This window comes from Blastocystis sp. subtype 4, assembly GCF_000743755.1.
Source record: "Blastocystis sp. subtype 4 strain WR1 chromosome Unknown seqid_0070, whole genome shotgun sequence".
Lineage (NCBI taxonomy): Eukaryota > Bigyra > Opalinata > Blastocystidae > Blastocystis > Blastocystis sp. subtype 4.
Genome location: NW_014569477.1, coordinates 1 through 18695, shown reverse-complemented (window position 1 = coordinate 18695; position 18695 = coordinate 1). Strand labels below are relative to the sequence as shown.

Sequence of the window (18695 nt, the reverse complement as noted above, 5' to 3'; positions counted from 1 at the left end):
ATCTTCTCAAGAAGCGCTACATCGAAACAACGAATAGAGTATACTAGGTCCAATCTCATAAGGAAGAGAAAATCTTTTGATATACTTCTGTAATTGTGCGCGACAAAATGGATACCCAATTGAACACATCACTAGCTTATTTGGAAAACTCAACTAAGAATGATCACCAAACCAAATCCAAACATCTTCAAACTCAATCGACATAACAAGGATATCGTAGTCAATCCACTCAGGGAGATTCAGTCGGCGCATCAACGAGAGAATTGGATTTAGACGTAGTCCTTGACAAATTGTACACTCTCGTACCATTGCAGTAAAGTATTCTGTCGGGTGCTCGTTAATCCATGTCACATTCGTATCAATTCCCGTTGGATGAGCAAATCGGCAGAATGTGCTGTATTGACATGTTCCGGTACTCCATCTACATAACAACTGACAAAAGGGTACGTACAAATTGCGACACGGTTTACGTCTTTCCTGTACTTCTTCCATCTGAAATACACAAACTGTAAACTGTAGACGCTTCTAAGTGAAGATCACTAAAAGTTCTTATGAGAGTAATTTGTATGAATACATTCATTTTTCATCTCTTTATCCTATTCTATGTGCAAAGGAAGAAATCTATGTGATCCTCTCACGAAACGAAACAACATGTCCGCGACCTACATCTCACAGCCATTATTTCAATTCCATCTTCTCTCGATATGTAGTGTTTGTTTTTCAGCTTTTTCTGGTTTCTTTATTATTATGAATATCTAAACGAACATTTAAATGAAGTCAGATTTCTCACATCCCATAATGTCTGAGCTGCAGCGAGTAAGATTTTCTTCTTGTATGCACTCTAATGAATAGAAAGACAGCGAATTGTCGAGTTCTGAACTCTGCCGACTATTGGAGTAAATGTGTTCTGGATAATGAATGCATAGATGCAAGGAAGAGGAACTAGATGACTTCGAGGAAGTCGACTTGACATATTTGAGTTCTGATGTTCTCACTTTCAAATACGATACCATCCCCGCTTTAGACTCCCTACGAAGTAGTTCTGTTTTAGACTGATATGACCTAGATCTGGAACGTTTGACCATCTGTTGTCACAACATTCAGGATCTCACACCAATTAAACGACTCAGTAAGCTTAAATACGTCAATATCTCTCGAAATGCTATCTCTAATATTAAGCCACTCACCTCCTTGTGTCTTTTAGAGGAACTACATTTGGATTACAACAATATCTGTTTGTTCCCTCGTGTATTCGCTGGTTGAATTGATAATCGTAGGATTTGTACAAGTTACGTAATCTTCGCATTCTAACTCTCTCCCATAATAAGGTGACTTATGACTCGTTTCAAGATCTCCTTGCATTAACTGTAGGAATTAGATCAAAGGATTTGACGTGCAGCAATTAGAGTCTCTGGATCTCACCTACAATCCTGTACTAATGCGTGATAAAGAAAACCGCCGGAACTTGGTGTATTTTCTCCACAACCGCCTTCATCACTTTCAACTGTTTAATGGACTTCACATTAATACTCTCTTTTCAAGAGTTTCCTGTGGTAAAGACTACCTCGAGGATATCATTGATGTGGAAAACGCTTCGCCTCATTTTTTTGTCCCGCCTCGCCATGTCATGACCATCGGTATGAAGAAGAATCTCCTAGGTCGACCTCGCCACAACTCTGAACTCACCTACTCTGAGGTCACCGAGCTTCCCATGTCTCCATTTTGCTTGGATGAACGACAACTTCCCGAATCACCCATCCTTCCTCATACTCCTACTTTCAGTTTGCGTGTAGGTCAGCGTCCTCATCCTGCAGTGTCTGAGGATCAGTGTCTCCACAGTACTGCATTTTCATCCAAGGAAGGACGGGGACGAAGCATGTCGATGTTTGAGAGTCTGAGCAACAGGCAAGGAGAAGAAAAGAAGCCACAAGCACCTGAAGAAGAACGACGTACTCGTACTTACAGTGTGCATGATGTGATTCTCCAAAGTAGAAGATTTGACTTTCTTTCATTTTTAGAAGATTCAGCATCCGAGATTGTTGTTGGAGTAAGAATGAAAAGATCCAGTGAAGAATAGAGGTCAATGTTCCGACCTGTCACTCCTGTGAGTTCTACTCCCGTCTCTACAGGAGCTGCAAAGCATCAACAGTCTCCAGCACGCAAGTTAGATCGTGTAAAGAGTCTCTTTGCCAAGAATCATCGAGTCATATCTGAAGAGTCTATTTTTAACCGTCTTATGGAAGAAATCCGCTGTATAAATCATGCTTTGGAAGCGATTCGATCGGACCAACAACGCATTGAGGTGACTTTGTACTAGGCTGTTGAAATGTAGTCAAAACTTGATACATTGGAGAAGAAGGTGGATTTAGCTTTGAAGGTAGTTGGAGTGGAACAGACGCCCACTACTCCAGAGAGTTGCGGACTAGTGGGTTATGAAGAGGACTAACATTTTAGAATGATGGTTTTAAGCTGGATGCATAGTTTGTACTAGTGTTTGTTGACATTTCGGATTTCTCAAATGGAGAATTCTATCATTGTATTGATAGAGTGTATCTTTTGCATGTTTCTGCTCCGTAACAGCCACCTGAACCCATGAGTTGTAGGTTTGTGTATCCGAAGCAATTTGTGGAATCGGTTCCAATCTATTCAATATTTTGGAAACGATACACTACTTGTTCATGTATCTGAGAACATGAAGAGTAACCCTACAATAGTTGCGGAATTATTCAACTACTCAGTTCCTACGGAGAATATACTATCTAATTCTGTATCATTTTTTCAACCTACTTCTCTTCCTCCTACTCATATTCCTTCTGCGTCTCCCACAGTTCAGAATATTGACCATCACGTCCATGACTATTCTGGTGAAGTGGTTTTTCGCCCATCTGAAAGTGGACTTGGAAACAATCTCTTGGGTTTGACAAGTGCCTTCATCATTGCTACAGTAACCAACAAGAAACTATGTAGTAGGTTCTGTTATCGTGATTCAGCATAGCTTCAAGAAACTACGCCTATGACGTGGCATTCAAAGTCACAGACTACTGGAATACGACTGTAGAACATGGAAGTAGCAAGTGTTAGTCGTAATTCACAAATAGGGAGTAGGACATCACTAAAAGGAAGGTTCATTGCATATAATAATTGTTTTTCCACAAAGTCAAGTTTAGTCAATCGTTTAATCTCCAACTCCATTAAATCCGTTTTCGATACCAAGGATATTTATCTCTCAACTAATTGTCCTCTTTTCCTTTTTATGATTCAGAATGAAGAAAATCGGAAGGTTTTACACTCTCTCGGTTTGCTTGACGAGTCAACTTCAAATCCTCCTCGATACGATCATGAAGCCTTTTTCCTATATTCCTATTTTCTTCGGAATCATCTAATCTTATCAAAGTCAATGCGCACAAGTATCGATGATCGGTTAGCTATTCGTGGAAACCGGAAGCTTTTATGTATGCATATCCGTTGTGGGATCCCTCTTGCTGATTTTCCGGACCAAGCATCATTTTTGAATCGGAAGGATATTCACACATTTCATTCTTGTCAGAATCACTTCAACTGGAGCAATAACGCTTTGATTCTTGTTGCATCCGATTCAAGTCGAGCAAAGATGATGATACGCAATTACAATCCTCGAAAGGAAGTGATTTGGTGGGTAAATAAGACTTCTCATACAATGACACGGCATTCCAAATATACAGCAAGATCAGTAGTTGAAAGTTCAGTTCTAGACTTATTTTCGTTAGCTTCGTGTGATGCTTTGATTGGAACCTTTCGTAGCACGTATTCCCTCACAGCAGCTGCTTTAATTGGAGAGGTTCCATATCTTGTGAGTAGAAGATCAAGCTCATGTGCAATTCCTAATGTGATTAACTTTGGTTAGAGAAAACAGTGAAAAGTCACATATTTGTTTATGAAAAAGCGAATTAAGCAAGGTTTGGACACATTTGACGTAATCCGTTCATCACCTCGAACTTCTTAGATTGATTGGGCATTTCCAAGCGTAATTCTCTCGTTAATGTCTTCAATACGAATATTGAGGAATCATTTATATCTTCAACTGCTGTGATTTCATTTAGAGCGAATGATGCCAGTTGAGCTCTCAGCAAAGCCTTCTTTCGGACCCACTGAATCTACTTCTCATTCCTTCCTTTCATACTTACAGAAGCCACTGAATTCACATCTACCAACTTCACAATAGTTTGATGCGACTTCCCATTACGACACCACTTCATACAAGGAATACCCACACGAAGAGATTGTTCAATACACAAGCGTTCTACAAATGATTTGAATTACTCATTCCAACCCATCTCCTGATTCTCAAATTGGCGCTTCTGAGCCAATAGCTGTTCTTCTTTTTGTCTCTGAATTTCTGCCAAACGAGCCTCCTCTGCCTTCTTCTCCTCTTCCATTCGCTGTTTCAATAGAAGTTCCTGCACACGAAGTTCTTCCTCCTGTTTCAATTTTGCTAACTGAACAGCTTCTGACTCTGACTCAGATTCCGACTCCTCCTTCTCTTCTTCAATCTCTGTTGGGTTTGAATCTATGTTTGCAAATGGATTGAGATCCACAGCATGAGAAGCTAATGAAGTCGTCTCTGCAAAAGGATTGACAGTTGGTGTGATTACAACCGCTGAATGGGGAGCATCGAATGGATTACGGGTCTCTTCTTCCTCTTTCACATCGAATGGATTTCCTGTTTCTTCTTCATCACTACTAGCATCAAATGGATTGCGAGATGACTCTTTCACATTAAACGGATTAGCAGCCTCTTCTTCACTCTCTGCATCAAACGGATTTGTTGGTTTCTCCTCATGTTCACCGAACGGATTTCCAGATGCTTCCTCTTCATCATCACTACTAGCATCAAATGGATTCACAATCGTCTTCGTTACGATCTTCTTTGCAGGCACCTCTTCCTCCTTGAGTACGAATTCCTTCTCTTCTCCGAAAGGATTCACAGTACTCGTTACAGGACCCGATGGAGTTGCTGAAGGAGATTCAATGGTTTCAGGTACCTCGGCCGGAGTCACATCCGTATCATCAAAAGGATTAACGGTGAGATCCACTACGAGAGGAGCAAGTTCCACTGTATCAACAGCAAACGGGTTCTCTGGGAGTGACTGTGGTTGAGAGGAAGGAGCCACAACTACGGTTGTGTCTATAGACTCTTCTGTCTTTGAGGGTGCTTTGGATGTTCGATGTGGTGAAGAAGGAGAAAGGACTGGAACTGGAGGAGGTGGTGAAGATGGACGTCTATGAGGAGAAGAAGGAGTAGCAGGTGGAGGAGATGAAGGACGTCTTCGAGGAGATGAAGGGGCAGGAGGTGGAGGTGATGATGGGCGTTTTGGTGAGGAAGGAGTTGTAGGAAGTACAACAGGAACAGGTGGAGGAGATGAAGGACGTTTCTTTTCTGTCTCTGATTTGGATGAAAGCATAATGAACCGTTGTTGATTGAATCGTTTGGGAGCAATACAAGTGGTCATATGCGTATCACATTCACTCACATCAATACAATGACCACATACTTGGCAGATACACTGCAACTGATCAGAAAGTGGTTCTTTTGAAGCAGAGGATTTCGTTTCAGATTCTTCATCAATACGAACCAGTTGAGATCCATGGAAGCCAGAAGGAGGATGACATGTCAAGACATGCTGATAACCCTCATCCTCTGTGAGACTGTGACCGCATACCATGCAAATAAACACAGGTTTGTTAGCTTCTTCTTCACGACGCTTCTTTCTCTCTTCTTTGCGTTTACGATGCTCTTCGGCTTCTTCTTCTTCTCGCTTTTTCTCGGCTGCAGCCGCAGCAGCCGCAGCTACTGCTTCGGCTTCACGACGTTTACGACGTTCTTCCTTCCGCTTGCGCTTCTCCTCAAGAGCTGCTTCTTCTGCAGCTTTCTTCTCGGCCTCTTCAGCAGCCTTTCTCTCAGCTTCAATTCTGGCAGCTTCTGCAGCAGCAGCGGCGGCAGCAGCGGCAGCCTCCGCTTCCTTTCTCTTCCGTCGCTCTTCGTGTCGCTTACGACGAGCTTCTTCCTCAGCAGCTTTCTTCTCGGCTTCCTCTGCTGCCTTTCTCTCGGCTTCTTCTGCTGCCTTACGTTCAGCTTCCTCAGCAGCTTTCTTCTCGGCCTCTTCAGCAGCCTTTCTCTCAGCTTCAATTCGAGCAGCCTCAGCGGCGGCAACAGCAGCGGCAGCGGCAGCCTCGGCCTCCTTTCTCTTCCGTCGCTCTTCGTGTCGCTTACGACGAGCTTCTTCCTCTTCTTCTTGTTTCTTCTTTTCAGCTGCAGCCTCTTCTTCTGCCTTTCTCTTCTCTTCCTCCAATCGAGCCGCTTCCTCAGCAGCTTTTTTCTCGGCTTCAATTCGAGCAGCTTCCTCTGCTGCCTTCCGTTCAGCTTCTTCTTCCGCCTTTCTTTTCTCTTCCTCCAGTCGGGCTGCTTCCTTACGCTGATGTTCTTCTTCTAATCGTTTTGTTTCAGCTTCTTCGGCAGCCTTCATTTCCATTTCCATACGAGCAGCCTCGGCTTCCGCCTCTTCACGCAATCGACGTTCTTCTTCTTCCTCCTGTCGTCTCTTCTCTGCGGCAGCTTCTTCTGCCACCTTTCTCTCTGCCTCTTCAGCAGCCTTTCTCTCAGCTTCAATTCGAGCAGCTTCTTCAGCAGCTTTCTTCTCTGCTTCCTCTGCCGCCTTACGTTCAGCTTCCTCTGCCGCCTTTCTCTCTGCCTCCTCTGCCGCCTTACGTTCAGCCTCTTGAGCAGCCTTCTTCTCAGCCTCAATTCGAGCAGCCTCAGCAGCAGCAGCAGCAGCCTCGGCCTCCTTTCTCTTCCGTCGCTCTTCGTGTCGCTTACGACGAGCTTCTTCCTCTTCTTCTTGCTTCTTCTTTTCAGCTGCAGCCTCTTCTTCTGCTTTCTTCTCAGCTGCTATACGCTCAGTTTCTTCAACAACCTTTTCAGTCTCTATTCGAGCAGCAGCCTCTGCCTCCTTTCTCTTTCGACGCTCTTCTTTTCTCTTACGACGAGCCTCTTCTTCCTCTTCCTGTGTCTTCTTTTCAGCTTCGGCAGCATTCTTTGCAGTCTCTCCAGCAGCAGCTTCCGCTTCCTTTCTCTTTCGACGTTCCTCCTTTCTCTTACGACGTGCTTCTTCAGCGTCCTCTTGGAGTTGCTCAGCTCCAACTTCGACAGCAGCTGTGGCTATACCAGCTGCCTCTGCCTCCTTACGCTTCTTCTCTTCCTTTCTCTTCCTTCTTTCTTCTTCTGTTTCTTCCACAGCCTTCACTTCCTCACCAGGTACTGGTGATGAAGCAGCTTCAGCTTCCTTGCGCTTTCGTCTCTCCTCCTTTCGCTTTCGTCGAGCTTCCTCTTCCTCCTCCTGCTTCTTCTTCTCTTCAGCTTCAGCAGCAGCAAGAGCAGCAGCTTCAGCTTCCTTGCGCTTCTTTCTCTCTTCTTTTCGCTTCCTTCGAGCTTCCTCTTCATCATCTACAGTATCTTGCGCTTCAGATCGATGCTTATGATGATGGTGCTTACTCTCTGTTGTATGATCCTCTCTATACCATCGTGATATAAGCAAGATCCTACTCCAGTCCTTCTAATATATTGCGCTCCTTTCCTGTAATATTCTGATATCGGTTTGCAGTTAACTACAAGATAATAACTGATTTCTATCAAATACCATTTGCTTTTGCTTTCGAGACGCCTTACATTTGGAATCGTGTGTAATCACTTCAGATATATCCATGATCTCTCCACAAGCCTGACACTTTGCGAATAGGTCATCATCGTTATACTTTCTACAAACATAAGAGAAAAATGTTAATCCTTTACCCTCCCTTTGGCATGACAGATTTAACAGAATAATGTCACAAATGGCAAGGAATATGATGATATAAAACAAGCAGAATCGAGAAGCTTATCGCCAGAATCAGCAGATAACCACGGTATAGATCAATGAACAATTCAAGATTTCAATCGTTCTATTGTTACGTTCACTCCCACACACAATTTATATTCCTCTAAACAACCCTATCTAAATAAACAAATAGCGAAAACGTAAATGATAAGAAACAACTCATGCTTGCAGCTCGCGTAATGTCTTATATTGACGTTCTTTTGCTACTGGTTTTTCTTCCTTTATTTCCTTCATACTAGTATCTTGATTAATGATCAAAGGAAGGGTTGTATCTGGAGATTCTTTTGGCTCCTTCGGCCCCCTGTTTGTGGCTGCCTGCACAATCACTCCAAATATGGTGAAACCAGCCAATATACTCAAATACAAATACCACTAACACTTATATCACCGATTCGACCTTACTTCCCATGGAGGATTCACCAATTGCTGAGGGAACAACGGAGAGAATGGATTAATCCAATTTCCGATAAACTGAGAAAGACTAAGCATGAGCGATGCAAATAGAGTGGACCCGAATGTAATCATATAACTACCAATTACTGAAGTTCCCAAGATCACCAGAATTCTACACAGTAACACAAAAAGTGAAAACTTACTTGTCCCAAATCATGGCAAAGATACCAAACTCGAGAGAGATTGTACCAACTGCCACATAGAGAACCACATCGGAATGGAAACGGAGAATACACTCAAGAACAATATCTGTGTAGATAGCAATAATAGCACCAAGGCCAAGTCCAATAACAAAATAACCGATCTTATAGAGGAAGATGAGAAGGATACCAATAATCAAACCCATCACACAACTAACGCCAATACTGATCCAAAACGCTTGTTCCTCTCTAATGAACATAGTGACTAGTCTCAATTTCCTACTTTTCTGTGTTAGAAAGAAGCTCGGTAGCAATGACAAAAGTCGGTACACCTCCTGCTAAGAATCCACAGAGGAACATATTAAACTATTCCTTAAATCAAAATGCCAAAATCTCACAACTACAGACTTTAATCCTAGGAAGCAAAGGAAAAGACCGATGAAGATGATCACTCCGTTCACAACGATCTTATAATCATTATAAACCTTCTCAACTAGGGATAACACAAACGAACTCCAACGTACTAAAGTCCCATAAATTATCCTCTGAAGAAGAAAGGAATGGCTCTTTCCATTCGCTTCGAAGTGATGGATAGGACATTCCGAGTGCCAAGATACAAAGCAACACGAATATGGATTGCGATTGTTTCATCTGTCCTACATGGTCAAAATCCATTTTCAGTAATTCTTACAAATAGAATCAGTAAAAAACAGAAAACTATTGAAGTCGGAAAAGACATCAATTCGGTGCCCAATTGCGGTCCAAATGTCGCAACACTATAGAAAGAACGGTATCGGTTCTATTCTTCGGAATAAAGTTAAAGTTATGAGTGGAAGCGATAGAGATCGTTCTAGTTCACATCGCCATCGAAGTCGTAGTAGGAGTCGTTCTAAGTTTGAATTAGTGTGCTGAAGTAATATAGTAGGAGTCGAGATGCCAGTCATTCAAAGTATTCATCAAGAAGACGTGATCATAGTTCTTCGCATAGCCGTTCAAATCGACATAGGGAGTCTAGATCGGAACGACGACGACAAGATGAAAGAAGTAGTTCTCGAAGTCATTCGAGAGATAGACAAGAATCTAGAGAAGTGCAAATTCCACATGCAAATGTAACAGAGGAGGGTGGAGAGATTTCCTGTTCAGTGGAAGAAACGAATCGGATTCGTGCTCAATTGGGTCTTCCTCCTCTTGAAATTGATGATACAAAAGAAGAAAAACAAGTCGATGATGATGGATTCGTATTTGTGGATCACTCCAAAATTCTTGAGGAAGAACAGATCCGCAAGAAACTCGAAAAGAGCCGACAGGATCGAGAACGAGATGAGTACCAGAATTTGAAAGGAAAGGGACTTGGAGATTTGTTAAGCGAGGAAGGAAAGGAACTGGATGTTAAAGCATGGGTTTGAGTTTTAGATATGGATTATGTGTAGCTTGAGAGAAGTAAGGAAAAGCAAGAAGCTGCATTGGATGCAATGGAGGAAGAAGAGGATAAAGAAGAGGAAATAGAGCAACAGCGACGTGAAGCAAAGGTTTCGCTTGCTGGCCTCAAAGTTGCTCATGACATCACGGAAATTGGTGAAGGCGAAACGATCTTGACACTTCGAGTATGAGAATAAAGTGGAGATTAGTTGTAGGATGCGCCTCTTCTTGATGAAAAGGGTCAGATTGCAGAAACAGAAGATGTGTTAGAGGATACAGCTTTGGTTCAAATGGAGAATTACAAAGAAGCGAGAAAGCAAAGAGAGAAAGCAAAAATGCCAATGTATAAATGAGGAAAGGGGATGAAGTTATAGATATACTGGATATGATGATGCGGAATTTGATTCAGATTTTGATGAGGAAGATCGGCTTCTCCCTCAGTACAATGAACCTAAGAAGAAACAGAAATCATTTACATTAACGGATTCTGGAGTAAGTGAAGAAGATTTGAAAAGAAGCAAACTTGCAGCTCAACAACAACTTGAAGAAGCTCCTATGAACACAGTTTCAGCCATTACGGCTGCATCGAGTTCAGGTCCCGTGGGAACTCAAATTTCACTAGGTAGTCTGCTAGCTGGTCTCTCGGAAGAGAAGAAGGTAGCTTCAGAATACTTCAGCAAAGAGGAGATGGCCCAATTTAGGAAGAAGAAGAAGCGAAATCGACATGTCCGAAAAAGTGTACGAAGAATAGGGTGTATTTGAGTCATAGGAGGTAGAGACTGAAGAACCATTGAAGCTACCAGAGATGGTGGATGATGAGAGCACTTCAAGAAGACAGATGCAAGAAACACGAGATGCAAGAGAAGCTGAAGCAGAAATGGAGCGTAAACAGGGGTATGAAAGAGCAAGAGAGAAGGAAGAGCAAAAGAATCGTATTCTACGAGGAGAAGAGAAGGGAGATATGAATGATGATGTGATGTTGACAGAATCATTGTTACGAGCACGTCGCGCTGTGTTGGGACAGCGTAAGAAGACTCCTGAAGAAGTAGGAACGATTCGAAGAGTGTGAGAATAGATTGCAGCTCAAATCCAGATCCAGAGGGAAGCAGAGGAAGCAGTAGCCAGTGCGAATGCAAAAGAACAAGAGCTGGAAGAAGTGAGTGAATTCACGAAGCGATTCAAGGCGTTGATGAAAGAGAAACAGAAAGAGACAGTGATTCCAACTACTGTGATGTCTCCTCCAGAGAAAGAAGAAGAGGAAGAGAAGGAAGAAGAGGAGGAGGAAGAAGGAATGAAGGAGGAAGAGGAAGAAGATCTTTACGTTCAGCCTGATTTGGGTAAGGGTTTGAGTGGAGTTCTCAATCTTCTTCGAAGTCAAAAGAGTGAAGATATTGAAGAAGAAGCATATGGTCGACGAAATGACCGTGTTATTCGAGATAATGAGAGTAAAGGTAAGGAATAAGAAGAAGACATGATATGAAGATGGATTTGTATTAGAGTATCGTGATAAAAATGGCCGATTATTGTCAACAAAAGAAGCATTCAGACAATTCTCATATCAGTTTCATGGAAAGAGTCCTGGAAAGAAGAATAAGGGAAAGAAGAATCTTAATTATCTTAAATCGATGGCTGCTAAAGGTCTTCATTCTTATGTTTGTAATAACAAACAAACAAACTACCACAGTGCAGGATTCCATGCTTCTATCTTTGCAATCACTTCATCCATTGAAGGACGTTTCTCTTTCGTTTGGAAACACTCTCTAATTAACGAGCCAACTTCTATACATCAATCTCCTTTTCTTCTCTAACCAGAAGGAATCGTCTCAGGGATCGTAGGACGTTTTCCATTCATCACATCATTATAGAACTATTATTCATAGTAACCATCTGATTGAACCTGTTTGTGAGTAGTATACTTGTAGTCACTCCAACACTGTTTTCCTCCAACAATTTCATTCATAATACAACCAAACGAATACACATCCACCAAATTCGTCACCGGTTCATGAGCTATCAATTCGGGAGCCATTCTACCAAACATTCCATTCGTCTAAACCTACGTGATAGGTGAACCCACCTGAGTAACAATTAATGCTGCCATTTCACGTAATTCTCGGGATAAACCAAAGTCTGAGAGAAGTGGCTTCTTGTTAATCATCAGTATGTTTTCAAGCTAGAAATTGGAATAACAAAAAAACATCCATACCTTCAAATCTCGATGAATGATGGATTTTGAATGCAGATAAGCAATAGCATGAGCAATTTGAAGCAGAATCTGTTTCTTCTCCTCATTTGTAAGTCTATAATCAATCAACAGTTCTAATCCTTTACACAATTCGATCCGCACCAAACAAACAAGCTTTCATATTCTTTCCAGCTAGTTCCATAATCAAAGCAACCTGATTAGTATCAGTTAAACTTGTTCCATAGAGCTTCAAACAATTCGGATGATGTAACATCTTCTGAATGCTAATTTCTCGATCAACATACGTCTGGTGAATTTCATTCTCACATTCTTTCAACACTTTAACTGCAATCTTGTGATTGTGGTACCAACTTACATTAAATTCATTACGATCTCTTACCCTTCATAAACTTCTCCAAACTGACCATATCCAAGTCTTCTTCCTATCTTCAAATCCGAGTATGGAATCGAAGGATTGAATGCTAACTGATCATCACTCAATAGGACCCCTACTTCCATATTCTAAAGCATTCAACTGTGTGATAACAGATGCGATAGAAGGTCGTTTGGATTCTTCCCTCAAACAGTCTTCCAGAAGACATTGCATCACTAGAACTTCATATTCTCAATCTTCTTCTACTCAAAGGAATAGACTTATCAATCGTTGGTCTACCTCCTCGTTGATAGAACACTGTTAGCTACAAAATCACAATGGATTCACATTCTCACATCAGACTCACGCTGAATCTCAGGGTGATCTTGAAACACCAAATGCTCTTCTAGGAGTTCCAACGCAGTACAGGCGAACGAAAATACATCACAGGCAAATGAACTACGATTTGTTAAGATGAGTTCTGGGGCTCGACTAACGAATTACTCAGTTTATCAAACCATCACTAGAAAGGTGTACCAACAACAGTCATTGTCATTGCCTCATTACTATTCCATTCCCGTGATAAACCAAAGTCAGCAATCAGAGGATGACCATCCAGCATCATAATATTAGCAGACTGAATATGACCTCAATTATCATTTAATAGGTACCTTAATGTCACGATGGATCCGATTATTGGTATGGAGATATTGGATACCTTCAGCTATTTCTACCAAAATCTGGACTTTCTTTTGATATGTCATTTTTCGAAGGATTCTTTTTCGCTCTTCATTAGGGAAGTGAATGAGATCATTCAACGAATACTCACATAACGGAAGAATTAAGGCTGTGCAGTTTTCCGTTTGACTTACTCCAATCAGCTTCAGACAATTTGGATGATCCAACCCATGTTGAAGTTCGATTTCTCTTTCGAGAGCTTTCTTTCTGGGAAGAGATAGAGTTGAATTAGGCTCTCGAATGATCTTCACTGCAACCTTCTTTCCTTGATAACATCTACTGATTATTCGCAGATATCTCTCATACCCTTCATAAACATCTCCATATGAACCGCTTCCAATCTTTCGATATTTCTCAATATCGCCCCATGGCACATTGCGCCATGCATTCGGATCCACAGACTGGTGAATTGGACTCTTTGGAGCAATGGGTGCATTTTCACCCTTCAAACTGGTAATCAGGATACACATTATAATCTCAAGCCTTGATCCCTAGTGTTTATTGGTGTTTGCACTTCTACTTTTCCCCACCGATCCAATTCTGGTATCTTGACCTCTCCATTTGGTTCAACATAGGAATAATTCAGAACACTTGTATCTACATGATTTGGCCTACCCCTGATCTTACATTTCTCATCACGATTCAAACGCAAATATGGCTTAATTTCAAAGTACTTGAAGAGAGAAATCACAAGTGAACCAGGAATGAAGTACTCCTTTCCATTATGAAAAACATGAACTTTGATTTTAAAGCTGACGTAATCTCCATTTAGGTTTCCATGCTCTATGAATAGTTCCTATTCAGAGATAGTACTAATGGTGTAGCCACATATCAATATTTTGTTTGTCGAAGTAGGTCCTCTGACTACACAACTATAGATTTGCTTTGCGATGGAATTCTTCTACAACTTAAGTTCGAGAAACATATCCAACCGATTCATAGGTCGAATCCTTAAGGTAGTTGAGGAACTTCCAAACTAAATCTCGTTGTTCTGAAATCTCTTCACTACACTCCATCATCAACATTAACTGAATCTTTGGAGATCAGTTCTTGCAACAAACATTCAGTTTATAAATTGTTTACAGGTGAATATCCTAACGATTTCCTCTTCTTTGGTTTGATCTTGTTTGGATCACTTCCCATTCGTTTCCAATCATGTTCCCTTTTAGCCGGTTTTGTATTGTTACTGGCTTCTGGTTTCAGTTGGGAGAGTGGATCATTATGGGTTTGAAAGGAATGAAGCAGTGACGAAAAACTGCTTTTATAAGACTCTGTAGGTTGAGGGGAATCGACTGTACGTGCCCGTGAAGACATGTGTTTGGAGGAGTTAGATGGGATGTGTTTTATTTTTGGGCTGGAATGTGATGACATCTGGAGAATTGTATTAGGATGATTCTCCTTCTCTTCTCTTTTCTTCTCGCATTCAATCTTCTCCAGGTTTTCTTGTTGCGCCTTATTCTTCCTCTTTTCCTCTCCTTCCTCTTGCTTCTTCTCCACTGTTTCCTCCTTCTCTTTGTGTCCCCTTTCCAACCATCGATGCTTCAAAGGCTTCTTCTTCATATTCACTTCCACACATTCAATGTCACTCTCTTCACTCAACTCATCTTCCACAGCAAATAAGTCATTTGTCTCCGATACATTCGCAATACGCATGATCAAAGCTTGGATCCTCGATCTTAAATTTGTAAACATTCCAACATCATTCCGCAAAAACGAAAAACAATGATTGATCTTTTCCGCATCATGGAGGATGTCCGATTTAAGAGATAATTCACTGAAGTGATTGATGATCAAACGTGTGAACCCTAGAGCAAAAATACCGCAATCCACAGCATTTGTCTGCTTCGCTACACGTGGATTGATTTGAGGTAGATTGTATTCTGTGATATTTACTTGACAGTTGGGGATAGATTCATGAAGGAGTAACGATAACAACAATCGAATGTTCTTGCATTCTGAAGCCCCGATCTCGTCGTGAAGTGAATCTAGCATAACCAAACAAGGCTAGAGATGAATTTAATGATAAGAACTGACCATTAAATCATTCTGACCCTGAGTCACAAGAGAATGACAAGGTTTGCGAGATTGTGAATAATCGATTCCATTTACAATAAGTCGTTTTTTAATATAGCTAATTAGTTTATTTGGATAGAACAATACGGCTAAGGAGAAATGACTACTAAACCTCATCTTCCTCAACAATTCCTACTTCTGATAAATGGGAAGAAATACGCATTGTCGTTGAAATACAGCAGCATTCTCACACCATTTCAGCAATTTCTTCTTAATAGCACTGTTTTCTAGACAACGGAGTTTTGAAAGTTGAGGATAAAAGAAAGTGGAAAAAATGTGGAATGTTAAGAGTAGATTGTTCAATGCACCCTTGATCAGCTCTTCACGATTTGGATCACTTAGATGCTTCTTCTGGAGTAATACAACAGCATCTTCTTTGGGAATCCCAAGAAGTGACAATTGACCCTCAATATACTCTGTCAAGGAATAGTTCATATAGAAGTTGACAATGCTGTCATTCAACATGATACCTTCTGAGAGCCGAGTCTACAGATATAAACAATCATCTATCCAAACACGATCATATTCTGTGATATCAATTCGGTTGTTAATGAAGGGAGATTCATAGGTGAACAGAATCCGTTTTGAGAACATAAGCGCTTCTTCAGTATTCCGAGGTCCATGACTCTTTTGCCGTGTTTGATGAACTTCTATTCATTAGGATGAGTGAAAAATAGAACTTGTAGGAATGGAACCAGATTCAATGATACTCTCATCAATAGTAATCGGTTTGTCACTAGTTGTTCCTTCCTCACCCTTGTTTACAGGGATTAGGGTCGTATTACTTAACGAATCCTCACTCTCCAGAATCGGATCTTCGGTCAATCCTGTTCGAGATGACTCTAAGTATGAGTTGGTTCACATACCCAAACCTTGAGGGACTGTACTACCTATCGGGCTCTTCGGTCTACCTTTATGTATTGGGAAAAACAAATCATCAGAATCACTTGACGATTCCTCTTCTGTTGAATCCTTTGAAACGCCAATCACTTGATTTGTTGATAAAGACTTTGTATCCACCAAGAGAGTGCTTGAGACACTCTTTTGATTGCAGTTATCACAACAATCTTGGGACTTTTCGAGATCGACATTCACTTCCTCAACATCACTCATATCAGATTCAGAGAATGCATCCACCATATTGCTGAATTTCTTTTGACCTCCACTCATCTGTCTTGTTCACTTTTCACCAGTCCAAAACAGAGTACCAATATCAATACTATACTGAGTGAACTATTATTTCGGCTACACGAGGGCTATAGATAAAGGATTAATGATTATCACATCAGAGAAACCGTTATTCTCCACATCCTAGAACTGTCATATCTCAACTAGATGAGTGGTTGGAAAACCGAAGTGGTCAAACAAGAATGGATGTCTCTCACAAACAGCACAAAAAGGCTTCATTTGTTCTCTCTCAATCTGTTCCATCAGTAAATCGATTTCTTTCTCAGATGGATGTGAATGGATGGAATTCAATGCCAAGGCCAAACAATCATATTTCATACACACAGAAACAAATTCTTGTAGTGAACAATTGTTTAAATACAATTCACGTTCTTCTACCAAACATATCAAATCACCATCATTCTGTTCAATGGCAAGATTCTTTAATTGGTTCCAACGATTTGAATCCAAGCAGACAAGATAAAGACAGATTCGAACTGCCTTGACCAATCGCAGACTAACAAATACCTTTAATGCTTCTCGAATCGATTCTATCATTACTGTAGTCAATGTACCTCTTCGAGACAAACAAAATGCCTCACTCACTACACACATCGAAGCACCACTCTGTAGTCCCTTCTCCTTACATATCTCAAATGCCTTATGGATCGTGTTCAAACCCTCTTCATAACGATTCTGTTGTTCTAACCAGATCCCTCGGATTACAGCAATCAAAGTCTCATTCCATAGCTTCTCTTGTGAATAATGAATGCAATCAACCATCGATTGCCACTGACCTAATACTTGCAACAATGAATTCGATACACCTTTTCGAAGGAACTTGATAGCATTTTGAATATGATTTGAATGAATTGAAGTGGATAATTGCTGGACTGGAGTTACATAGGGAGATTCCGACGACTTCAAATCAATATACGAATGAAGTAAGGTGTAGTAATCCTTAGGATGAATAGAAAGCCAATGAAGTCCTTCCGAGACACTTTGAACAGATGAATTGACAAACCCAGCTTCATCGAGGATACTTCTACAAAATGTACCATCCTTAACTTTAAGAAATGAAGGATAGAAGAGAAGAAATCGTAGAAATAAAATTGACACTGGTATGAAATCTCGTTTCCCTTGGCAATGCTTCAATGTTATCTCAATCGATTGAAGAATTCGTTCACTTTCTATTTCTGTGAAAATACTCATAAATGACAGAATTGACTCCATCTCCGTTTCCCGAGATAATTGACACACCTGGACTAGCTCATGAAGAAGCTCTATCGCACGAGATCGATAAGCAAGTGAATAAAATGTGAGCGGTAGAAGAATTGACTTGATCGTAGGAGTTGTTGAGATACTCTGTAAGAGATAGGAGTGAGCAGTCTGAAAGTCATTTTGCAAGAATGAAAGAGATGCAAGTAGTGGATACGGAGGAGGAGAGATGGAAAGAAGCTGAGTTTTGAGAGTATCAATATCAAAGGTTCCTTGTTGTTGAAATAGACAAAGTTGAAATGCATTTTCCCATGAACGGTATTGTTCTTCCGTAAAATAAGGGCTAAAGGAAGGAAATGGAGATGGAAAGGATACAACCTGATTCTTCTCTTGAAGATAATCACAAAGCAGATCGGCAATAAGATAGTAAGAAGAGAATGGAATTAAATGAAACGAAGCTACAACTGATGATACAAAGACTAAAAGAGAAGATTCATCCTGCTCATCCATATATTGTGACCTCCACTCTTGTAACTGCACCATCCAAGGAATAAACTCATCGGATTCTTGAACAAGATTCTCCCATTCCGTTAGAATTTGATTTATAAAGGCACTTCCAGGCTGATACTGAAGCAAAAACAGATATGCCTCCTTTCGATCTGGTTCCCAACCATCATATAGTTTATGGAGATAATTGAGTTGTACTTGCTTCAGTTGATCCAAATCACTCGGAGAAAGAAGATTATATAACTCCTGACACGATTCACTGCTGTCTTGAGGATTCGTCCCATAGGAATGACGAATCACCTCACAGAGAACAAGTTTCGGTGGTGAGAGATCATTTGAATAGGACATGAACAAACAACTGAAAAACACTTCCGCGCCAAACTTAAATGCCCAGCTTTCCATGTCTCCAAGCCGAATTCGCGCTAAAGATGGGAATGTACTTTTCAATCTTCGCACGCTGCTTCTGCACAATACATTCACAGATCCAAACAAGGTTTCGAATCTCCTGAAGC

The 18695-nt window shown here is 40.9% G+C and overlaps 7 protein-coding genes across 7 annotated transcripts; 2 read left to right on the top strand and 5 right to left on the bottom strand.

Moving 5' to 3' along the window:
• Positions 1-153: 153 nt before the first annotated feature.
• JH06_3807 (hypothetical protein) lies at positions 154-492 on the bottom strand (the record flags this gene model as incomplete). Its single annotated transcript, XM_014672859.1, has 2 exons — positions 154-421; positions 452-492. 2 exons carry the CDS (start codon positions 490-492, stop codon positions 154-156), a joined length of 309 nt encoding a protein of 102 aa, XP_014528345.1.
• Positions 493-798: 306 nt separating this feature from the next.
• Positions 799-1263, top strand: JH06_3806 (hypothetical protein; the record flags this gene model as incomplete). Its single annotated transcript, XM_014672858.1, has 4 exons — positions 799-816; positions 853-896; positions 927-1036; positions 1067-1263. 4 exons carry the CDS (start codon positions 799-801, stop codon positions 1261-1263), a joined length of 369 nt encoding a protein of 122 aa, XP_014528344.1.
• A 6806-nt stretch (positions 1264-8069) lies between these two features.
• On the bottom strand, positions 8070-9103 carry JH06_3805 (hypothetical protein; the record flags this gene model as incomplete). The annotated part of the gene is made up of 6 exons (XM_014672857.1): positions 8070-8282; positions 8313-8475; positions 8507-8752; positions 8787-8869; positions 8902-8996; positions 9028-9103. The coding sequence occupies 6 exons, from the start codon at positions 9101-9103 to the stop codon at positions 8070-8072; spliced, it is 876 nt and encodes a 291-aa protein (XP_014528343.1).
• A 2050-nt stretch (positions 9104-11153) lies between these two features.
• On the top strand, positions 11154-11730 carry JH06_3804 (hypothetical protein; the record flags this gene model as incomplete). The annotated part of the gene is made up of 2 exons (XM_014672856.1): positions 11154-11373; positions 11405-11730. The coding sequence occupies 2 exons, from the start codon at positions 11154-11156 to the stop codon at positions 11728-11730; spliced, it is 546 nt and encodes a 181-aa protein (XP_014528342.1).
• Positions 11598-12626, bottom strand: JH06_3803 (TKL protein kinase; the record flags this gene model as incomplete). Its single annotated transcript, XM_014672855.1, has 7 exons — positions 11598-11701; positions 11732-11789; positions 11820-11952; positions 11983-12095; positions 12129-12222; positions 12254-12502; positions 12529-12626. The coding sequence occupies 7 exons, from the start codon at positions 12624-12626 to the stop codon at positions 11598-11600; spliced, it is 849 nt and encodes a 282-aa protein (XP_014528341.1).
• A 377-nt stretch (positions 12627-13003) lies between these two features.
• On the bottom strand, positions 13004-13688 carry JH06_3802 (hypothetical protein; the record flags this gene model as incomplete). Its single annotated transcript, XM_014672854.1, has 3 exons — positions 13004-13117; positions 13152-13494; positions 13525-13688. 3 exons carry the CDS (start codon positions 13686-13688, stop codon positions 13004-13006), a joined length of 621 nt encoding a protein of 206 aa, XP_014528340.1.
• A 1546-nt stretch (positions 13689-15234) lies between these two features.
• Positions 15235-16461, bottom strand: JH06_3801 (sentrin-specific protease 6-like protein; the record flags this gene model as incomplete). Its single annotated transcript, XM_014672853.1, has 5 exons — positions 15235-15397; positions 15428-15777; positions 15808-15941; positions 15972-16133; positions 16203-16461. The coding sequence occupies 5 exons, from the start codon at positions 16459-16461 to the stop codon at positions 15235-15237; spliced, it is 1068 nt and encodes a 355-aa protein (XP_014528339.1).
• Between the last annotated feature and the right edge of the window lie 2234 nt (positions 16462-18695).